The sequence below is a fragment of the Lycium barbarum genome, chromosome 12, assembly GCF_019175385.1.
Source record: "Lycium barbarum isolate Lr01 chromosome 12, ASM1917538v2, whole genome shotgun sequence".
Taxonomy (NCBI): domain Eukaryota; kingdom Viridiplantae; phylum Streptophyta; class Magnoliopsida; order Solanales; family Solanaceae; genus Lycium; species Lycium barbarum.
In genome coordinates, this window is record NC_083348.1 from 95,036,141 (window position 1) to 95,046,670 (window position 10,530).

General features: G+C 31.3%; 1 protein-coding gene across 1 annotated transcript; it reads right to left on the minus strand.

Annotated features, from left to right (window-relative positions):
* Window positions 1–576: 576 nt before the first annotated feature.
* LOC132622428 (probable aquaporin NIP-type) lies at window positions 577–3,517 on the minus strand. The gene is made up of 5 exons (XM_060337033.1): window positions 3,085–3,517; window positions 2,787–3,008; window positions 1,783–1,980; window positions 1,262–1,323; window positions 577–1,185 (listed from the first exon to the last, which is right to left on the minus strand). Exons 1-5 carry the CDS (start codon window positions 3,199–3,201, stop codon window positions 987–989), a joined length of 798 nt encoding a protein of 265 aa, XP_060193016.1. The 5' UTR covers window positions 3,202–3,517; the 3' UTR covers window positions 577–986.
* Between the last annotated feature and the right edge of the window lie 7,013 nt (window positions 3,518–10,530).

The window sequence follows — 10,530 nt, forward strand, 5'->3', positions numbered from 1 at the left end:
ATTTTTTTATATTCAAATTGTAAGTGAACATGAGAGATTATTTCCCCCAAAGTTTAGCAGAAACCTGTGTGTTAGCTTTGAATTACTTATATACCATTTACGTACGTCGAAGGTTCAAGTTATGTCGCGTTCCACAAAATATTAATACAACTAAGACAAAATAATGCAAAATAGTATTTCCAAGCTCAAGGATCATTTTAGATTGGGAAGATGAAAAAAAAAATCCTCTGAATAACTGGAGAATAAGGTTCTTTGAACTTTCCATTTATTTTCTCGTGTGTGTTTGTGTGTGTGTTTTTACATGGCTGTATTGCATGATGTACACAATTTATTGGAAATCTTTTTAGTTCCTTTAACAGTCTGAAAATATTATGAAACATCAAACTGCAATGGTTTTACTTTTTCTTTTTTCTTTAACTAGAGGAATTATTAGGTACTTGCCCAGGACTTAAAATAGATGGGAACTAGATTGCGTCAATTGGGCATCCTATTGACATACATGCCAGCTTCTTAATGGGAGATGAATAGCATTACAAAACACAATATTTCGAAGAGAGAATTAAGAGCACATATATATTATATAGTCTAAAATAGCCTTTGTCAAGTTGAAATATTAAACTAGAAATAACAAATACTACACTTATTCTTTAAAACAATAACATATTCAGTGTGATCTCACACATCCTACACTTATTCTTCTACGACAATTAAAAATATATATACACGCACTTTTCAACATCCGCCAATCCTATCAGATCTACCTATCAACCCTCTGGTTTACTTTTCAAGGAAATGTAATGAAAGATAGGTGATGAAAAAGTAGCAAAGTAGGGAGAGAAGGTGATTTAAAAAAAAAAATGTTGCAAAAATGCCAATTCTTTTGTTCGTGGCATGCCCTAAAAATGTCCCTTGTGGCATCCAACAAAATTGGGATGACAAAGAGTAGCATGGTCTAAAAGTTCGGCTAAATGTATTTGATTTGCTCTTTAACTACGAAGAGACGATGCGCTTTTGGCCAACTCGCTCAGTGGTTTATCTGTGGATCGAATTAAATTGTAAACGAATGCTCCGGCTAGAGTTCCGATGATTGGACCAACCACATATACCCAAAGACCTTTATAAACATGCTTCACTACTGCTGGACCAATGCTTCTTGCTGGATTCATCGATGCTCCTGAAATTGGCCTGCATTTTAATTCTATTAAGATTTAGACAAAGAATGGTTTAAAAATCTACTAAGTGAAACAACTAATTAGCATACCCTGCTACAAAAACGTTCAAGGTTATGGTCATTCCTACAGCTATTCCAGCAACTTGTCCAATCTGCAATTAAAACACAACGCAAATATAAATAATTAACGCATTAGCTGGTAATATGCTACTACTGTATGTGAAAAAAAGAAAAAGAAAATCATTAGACTACTGGAGAGTTGGAACAAAATAAACATTGACTCAGTACCAAATTTCAGAAAGAAAGATACTCCCTCTGTTTATGTTATTTGCATTATGTTTATGTAAGTCCATCCAAAAATAATGATTCATTTCTATATTTTTTTTAATGAAAAACTTTTATAATCACATAAATATTAATGACATTAAAATCAGATTCAAAACTGGAGTATTATAACTATACAGATGTTATGACATATTTTAGACCACACGTTTTCTAAAAAATGTTTTTATTTTAATCTTTCATTTAGAGTGAAACTATGACAAACAAAACTAAGTCGAAGGAAGTAATAAATTTATGACTCGTAAATAAATAAAAAGGTAGGTGCGTACCGCTCTGTCATCTGTAGCAACGCCAGAGATGACAAACATGAGAAGGAAAGATATGATGATTTCGATAGCAAGTGATTGGCCATTAGATCCAACTGGAACTGTACCAAAATAAGCTTGCGGAGTTACGTCAAACATTAGAGCCAGAGTTCCACTGGCCAGAATCGAACCCATTAGTTGAGCTATGATGTACAAAGGTGCCTGCAATATATGGAATAAACTTCTTGATAATCACGATTAAGAAACAAAATCTTATAATAAGAAAATATACCGGTCATATCTACTTATTACTAATTTGAAATGGGGACCCAATGTGAGAAAGTTCAGAACAAATGTTTACTGGATGAACTTTGAGCTTTATAATTCCACAATCCAAAAAGTATAAAAAAAGAAAAAGAGAGAAACAAAATTAAATTTCGAATAATGTGAACTTGATCCACACAAAATCCTCTTTTACACTCGTTTTTAGTTTCTTTTCTTCCTCGAGATCTACTTCCTCTATTATGTTTGCAGGGGGGAGCTAGCCCTTCGGGAGTGGGTTCAGCCGATCCCAGTAGCTTTGGTCCGAATCATATATTTGTATTAAATTTTTTATCAAATATGTACAATATTAATTTAGAACCCAGTCACTCAGAAGAATTAGAATCTCAAACCCACAAACTTCGAATCCTGACTCCGCCTCTGTATGTATGAACAATATATTTAAAAAGAAATTGTTACCTCTCCTCATGCATAATATATATTATCCAAACCAAACGTACATTTCTAGGACCTAGTGAAATTGAAAGTTGAGGGTTGGATAAATAGAGTCTGCTGTTTATGGATCTTACAAAATACACACTGTAAATCCAAAAATTCTCTCTTTTCCGTGCAAATTACTCAGTAGTGTAATTTCAATGCTATGCTATACGCTCCCAAAGTAAATCCATAAAATTACTATTGTATAAAGATTAATTTAATTGTGAAAAAATGACTATACATTTTAAGAACAAATTTTAGGTACGTACTTGTTTCCATGGGAAGCGACCGAAGATGCTGAATGTAATAGTGACAGCAGGATTAAAATGTGCTCCTGATATATGTCCCACAGTATAAACCATCACCATCACAATTAGTCCCCATGTCACACATATCCCTGGAAATGTAACACTCCCATAAATCTTGTTCACTACAACAGATCCACACCCCGCAAATATTACAAAGTACGTCCCTATGACCTCCGCAATCAACTGCAAAATTAGCCCATCACAATCCAATTCATCAAATAACTACATAATCATAGTATTGCAATTGTTTAATTTGTACCTTCTGAGCGATGACTGTGACCGAAGGTGATGAACAAAATCCAACATTGGAATCGGAGGCTGTATGGATATTGCCTTCTTCCATATGGGTGATTTCTTCTTCCTTCTTTCCTGCCATTTTTTTGTTTTAGTTTTAAAAGGGTTGATAGTAGGATAATATAAGGTTAGTTAATTAAAATATACTTATATATGATAGGACAGGAGGCTTGTTTTTCTCTAGTTTGCTAAGTTGATAAGGATAAGATATTAGTCGGAGAGTGTTGGAGGCTGGAGTTTAACAAATTAAATGCTGACAAATCCAGTAATCTATGATAGATAGTGCAAATTCAAAAGAGAATTATTAGGGATTGGAGTTTGCAGCTTAATATTGAAACTCCATTCTGCACTATCTATCAAAAGGCCGCCTCCACTCTACGTACTCACTTCTCTTTGCAAACTTATCTAAAATGATGAAAAGGTAAAAAAGATATACTAGGATTTTTACGGTTTATTAGGATCGGGGAAAACGTGGATAGGTTTCAAACTTTGAATCAGTAATCCGTGAATATCTCAATTTGTTCATGATTATGTTTACTTTTTCTTATTCACATTTCAAGATAAAGAAGTAAATAACATATGTAATTTACCTATGGCCAATTTCAAAGATAAAAAGACTTAAAATCCTAAGGCTAATGAGGAAAGGAACGTAAAAAAAAATTAAAAAGCTTATCTTACCCGACACTTGCGTCCAAACTGATAAATGGGGATGATATATATTTGTACACAAACTTTTATCACTTTAAGTTAATAAATATATATGTTGTCCATTTATTTTATCGCATAAGCAGGTAAATTAATATATACCAGTGTAAATCCCAAATGGAAATTACAAAAATCTTGGGGGAAGTTAGCTCTTTATGGGACAATTGAGCGTTTAAGGTGCCTTAAATAAAGGTTGAAACTAGAAAGATATCACCTTCACGTGGCTAATTGCAATTCACAAGTTAAATGACGTATAAAGGAGCTTTCCTGGATTTCCAGCTTTTTCGCAAGAATCAGGTTTACTTATAAGATTGGAGTGAATCAGTCGCCTTTTTACTTTTATTTTTCATATGTCAATTTTTCATTTGTATATAGACTTTTAGCACTTAACTAAAATAGTGAGACACTTTGTTAAAATAAAATAAAACTAAAAAAACACTTAACTATAATTAATTAATACTAGTATACGTACCCGCGCGATGCACGGATAGTTTCAAGGGAAAAAAGAGCGTAGATAGATAATTGTAACAATTTAGACTTTAAGTTCTAATCATCTTGAAAATTGCTAACATTAAGAATTTATACTTAAACTGTAACACAATATGTTAATAACATGTAAAAAGTTGAACCACAAAAAAATTGAATTCATCTTAAAAATCATAGTGATGCCAACGATTCAATTTTCTAATTTTCCTAATATCACGATTATCATGAGGTTTTCACATCTACACAATTTGAAATAAATTTGTTTATAATATTCAAGATTTCAAATTGTTTGGTTTCAAGCACTTATACCTATAAAATAGAAATAGAACTGTTTTACACCAGAAATACAGACAGTTCGAAAAATATCTTGTTTGTGACAAAAATAATTTCTAGAAATAAAATAAAAATTTGACATTTAACTAAATATATTCTTTAGAATCACAGACGACTTCAAGTATTTTCTAATGTATCTGACGGGTCATTGAAGTCATCGAAATCTAATTTTCCGCAGATCAACTCTAGCAGTATAGCTGCATATACTAAATCAAGCCCTCAACATCCTAACCAAATTTATATACTAACAAAAAATTAACTTAAGGATTTTAAAACATTAAAGGATTAAACATTTTTTTTTCAAAATTTTACAATGTGTGTACCCTTGGTAACTCTTTGTCCATCCCATCAGCATAACTTTAAGACACACTTGGCATGACAATAATGTTACGTTGATATAATTGGAGTAATTAATAAGGCAACACTAAAGGAAAAATAAAAATTTAGTAGACAATATTGATGTCTTTAACGAATTAACTAATGATGACCGGGGAGAAAAACTCTACTGATATGTAAAACAATCAACAGTCAAACAACATAAAAAGAAGTGTGAAGTTATAAAAAATACATATAATGCTTTCGCTTCTTATTCAAGTTTAGTAGCCCCTCAATACAGATACAATTTCTCTGTGTTAGAAAGATTCTAAACTTGCAGAGGCTTGGTTTAATCAAATATTTGATTATCAAAGAAAGAGTACATCGCTTACTCCAAGTAACACTATTGATGCATGGTTGAAGATTAGAAGATAGATGAGATCAAAGAAGTTCCAAGTGTGTGTATTATTCTTCATTAGAAAATAACCCAGTTAGTGCTTCTGTATCCAGTTTCTTGTAAGTATTAGCCACTATACCTCATTTTCTTCCTAATCTTCTAAACGACTAAGAAATCCATAATATATGAGAATTTACCCACAATACAGATTTAAATAAAATCAAATATAATACGTACATTTCTAGTTTAAACACTTTGAGTATTGAATGTCTATAACGAATACGCTTTACATTTCCTATGTCTTGTAGTCGTAGGCGGACAATTCTCAAACTCTACCATTGAAAAGAAAAAGAGAGGAAAGAAGTCCTAATTAAGTCCCAATCTTTTTTTGTACTACAACCGCTAGGTACACTTAGCCAAAGGCCTTGGTACTAACACGGCATTGCCATATACACGTGCGAAATAGGTACCCATCACAAAAACACTTTTAAAAAACTTTGTGTACATCATTATGATTCATATATAACAGACATCTTTTATACTACAGTATGTGCAAAACACACAAGCATCTTAATTATGCATAGCACCCAAAATTATCATCATAAGCTCATTCGAACTCAGCATTTCCTATGTCGTAGGAGTTGTAGTCATCAGCTTAGTAGGCAACTTTTACCATTCCATAAACCGCAATATTTGGAGAAGTTTAGGATGAAAACCTGCAAAAGGCAAGTATATATCAATAAATAAAAGATTGAAATGGAGGAGCTCGAAAAATATATATTAGTGAAATTCGTTTGGTTTGTGATTCAGCTAATCAGAAGTACCGATGTTTGATGCCTTGCCTCGGGCTACACAGACATGACTATAGTTTGTGAGATGCACACACTAAATATATGCCACCAAACGATATGCAGTAACGCATATGTTTAATTAGAACATCTATCCTCATGGAGATTAGATCTCTTAAAGTGAACTTTTGGGTAAGAAGAAAATATATGATCATTCATCAAACGAAAAGTTCAAATTCATAGAGATAAAGATATCTAAATCAGTAATCTCTAAGAAAAATAGAATTAGAAGTACTATTTTCAGAGAGATTCAGAATTTAACCTCCACCTGCAAATAGAATCGACCTTTAAATTGTGAATATCCACATGTATATGGAAATGTCTTTTTCCGTTGTGTTAGTACTAAAGCCTTTGGCTAAGTGTAGTTAGCTATTAGTAGTACATAAAAGATTGTGACAAAAATTGTCTCAAAACTCAGCATGTTGGGCTTGCACTTAGCATTATCACTTTGAGTTTTTCAACTCCTTAGCATTATCACTTTGAGTTTTTCAACTCCTTGAATAACATTCAGTTGCCGGTATTGATTTTCAAAATCATGTCCATCTATACATATTGGTTTAGACCAACCTGATAGAAAAGATGGAAAAAATAGTCACACAACTTATAATATCTTAGGTTCAAATGAACTAAATAAAGAGTTGAAAGTCTGGGTGGACAGTTTAGAAAAAAAAAAAAACTAAATAAATAACAACCTCAAGAAAAACAGATTTGAGACATTCAAATCTTATATCTGCATATGCACAGATTTGAGACATTCAAATCCTATATTTGCATATGCACATACAATGATCCCAAAACACTACAACAAAACACCCGCAACATAAAAACTTTAAAGAACGCATTTTAATATTGAGAGCAAAATAAATTTAATATTCAGATTGCTTCATGTTACAACATCCTGGTATATTCCACTTAGATCTAAGAAGCAGAGTAGTATCCATAGTTAAGATATCACACAATGATCAAAATCCTTTTTTTTTTTTTTTTTTTTTTTGGTTTCAATAAGTCCTATCAAGTTTAGAAGAGGGATACAATTTTTTTTCCTTGTACAGTAATTTTAGCATCACTAAGTGTTGATCACTGAATGATAGTACTTATTACCTTCTCTAAAAAAATCAAAGAGGATATTAACTTACTCTTGAATTCAAAAACTTGCTTGCGTACTTCCGCCAAATAAATTTAGAAATAAGCCTTACGGGAGAGAATCTTCTCCCAAATGGTAGATCTGCTCCAGTACAAAGTGCCTCCTATCCAACAGCGTCTTCTTGACCATTCATCGAATGAGGCAGCACATAAATAACGAATTAAGGATAAATTAGATAGAAACTTAAGAAACCATACACAATAATAAATATTGACATCCATTCATTTAATAAAATGCCCACTAAATAGTAGATTCATAGCAGACGTTTGTTGGTGCACACGGATACATTTTTATACCTTGGATCGATCTTTAAAGGACTGCTTGACTTTCCCAAATGAATCTCCATTGTATTCCTCCACTGCTTCCTCAAATGACCAAGCAAGCCATGGACCGGATATTATCTGCATCACAAGATTACGTAGGAATCTTACACCAACATTCCCTTATACTTGGAATGAACAAAAAAAGGACTACCAACAATGTTATGTGAAAAAGCTATTTGAACACCCAGACAGACTATCACAATAAGAGAGATCAGTGAAGCATAAATCCCAGACAGACTATCATAATAAATCAATTACTATTAGTACTATATTAATAAAAACACTCAACATACATTCTCAAAATTTAAATCTTTTAAGGAACACCCACAATTTGATTCACTGCCTGTCCACAACGCAAGTACGATTAAGAAAGGAGACGAAAAACATGAATGCAAATAGCCAAAAGTTAAAAGCAACCTCTTCTGGCCTCGGCTTTCCCCCAAAAAAATAAAGAATAAGTAATGGTTTGGAAGTTCCGGACCATTATCCGGATTTCGTGGAACCAAATTGTCCCTGCATTTGTTACTTATATTTTATTTTATTTCTCTTTTTGCAGTTAAAATTTTACCGGTTGGTAACTTCCCAATTTTAAAATACAAAAATTAGACATTTTTGCAGTTATAACTTTACTTGGTAACTTCCCAAGAACGTGTTTTTTATGCCTATATTTCTGAAAATAAATTTGTGACAAAAAAGATCCAAAAAAACGTGTTTTAGAAATTTTTAAAGTTTTAATGCGTGCATGCGTGTGTTTGTGAATTAGTGGGGGAAAATGTGGTAAGGGATGTGCATCGTGTGATTTTTATGATTTATATATATGTACATTTAGGTTAGTTTTTTTTTTTTTTTTTAATTATCTCAATTAGAACTTTTACTCTTTCAAAACAAATTGAGAATTCTATATCTCATTTCAATTATTTACAATGTTTATTAGCAATGTCCTAAAATTGTGTGGCACCGGTTCCATCTTTGTTGTCCACTTTCTTTCTTTCTTATTTCCTTTGTAAACCACCTTCACTGTTTTCTTTTCTTTTTCCCCTTCATTTTTCATTTTTCTCAAGTAAAATTTAGAAGAAATGAATAACAATTTCTTAAAACTTGAACGTGGAAAAGTCTTGATCTGGCAAGTTTTTGTTACCAATTTAAAATAGAATGTATAGATGTATACCATTAATTAATTTTATTTCTAAATTAAAAACAATAACTAATTATTTCTTGTCCTAAAACTACCACATGTCATGATCCTACGCCGACACTTGTCAAAATCCTATGGCAAACTATCCTCTTTTTAATAATACTAGTATAAGTACCCGCGCGATGCGCGGAGAACAACAAAAGAAAAAAGTCGCATTATGTATTATGCCCAAACTATTTTACAAAACCAAAGAGCACTTTTTAAGCAATATTTGCTACAACAAATAAATTGTAACATAAATGTTTAAACAATTATTATGAAATGTTCAAAAGCCTAACTCAATTTTATACAAATATATAAATTAACGGAGAAGTGTTAGCATATTTTATTCACAATCAGAAGTCTTCATTTTATTGGATGAACCTCAAGCATGAGGAAAGAAATACATTAAAAACAACAACACCATTACAGCCATAGACCTCTCAAGCTCAAAGCTATATATTAAGAAACACTAAGAACTTCGAGTAAAAATGCGCGAATAATGTAACTTATCACTTGAATTAATATTCTTGTCTACTACACTACTTTTAATATCACATAAATAAATAAAACCTTTTGCCTTAATTATCTTTTATTTACTTTTCATATTATTTTTTGCAAATTGTCTAAAATTATAAGTAATACTATTTAATTATTCTATTTTATTTTTAAAATGATTCAAATGTAGAAATATCCTCACGTTATCTCTATCTGTACGTGTTTCGTACCTTCATAATTTAAAGATTCAACGTTTTAACCTCTTATATACATAAATCAACCTTATATTTTACTTCTCTATAACAACATTCTACCTATAACAGCAACATTATTCATTATAACTGTACACTCTTTGGAAATATCCTGTATAGCATTGCAATCTGACACATTTACTACTTCAATCTTTTCATAAATACATTAAATATATACTATCATTATTTTCAATCGGGTTTACCATAGATAATAAGTGTTCTTCCCACAAATGGAATATAACTTCTATCTAATGTCAGCAAACTGTTATCAGTAAAAGAGCCACGAGAACACAGTAATATTGCACGTAGCTGCACATGAATAGATGCTAGATGGGCTGCAACAACACATAGTAAGCTTATTCACTTAAAAAACTAGCTAATCAATATGTTTGAATGAGTTTCTATAGATTGAAGGAGTCATAAGTCCCTAGTTCTTGATGGTTCTTCTATACGTACCCGCGCGATGCGCGGTATTATTAAAAATATTAATCTTGTCAATATATGATACAATTTGTTTGAGCCCATTAAATCATATTTTATTTTGACAAATTTCAATTGCTATCTTATTTTTTTTTTAATGCAACACGCCCAACAACAATTGTTTTATGAAATTACAGGATACCATCACATAGTCATCGCTAGCTTGTTTGCTCATATTTTTCTTTATTAAATTAAATTATTTTTACATTGCTAGTATGATTTTTCTTATTAACTTGCTACTAACTTAGGCATTACTTTCCCTTTAATATAACCTTATATATTTTATTATTTCTACAATAGTTTTTTATTCTTGTGATCTATTATTCAAAATTCTTGAATTTTTAAAACCTATCATTAATATTTTTAAGGGGCTTTACTTAATTTATTTTATTATTAGTTTAATTATAATTAAAAAAATGTAAAATTCATTACTAAATTGTTATTTTAAATCCATAAA

What these genes read in the sequence shown, in the direction of transcription:
- LOC132622428 (XM_060337033.1), bottom strand. Translation starts at nt 3,201, where the DNA reads ATGGCAGGAAAGAAGGAAGAAGAAATCACCCATATGGAAGAAGGCAAT. An exon ending in GTCGCTTCCCATGGAAACAA is followed by an intron (nt 1,981 to 2,786) that starts GTACGTACCTAA and finishes CATATATTGCAG; the next exon opens with GCACCTTTGTACATCATAGC. An exon ending in TTGCTACAGATGACAGAGCG is followed by an intron (nt 1,324 to 1,782) that starts GTACGCACCTAC and finishes TTTTAATTGCAG; the next exon opens with ATTGGACAAGTTGCTGGAAT.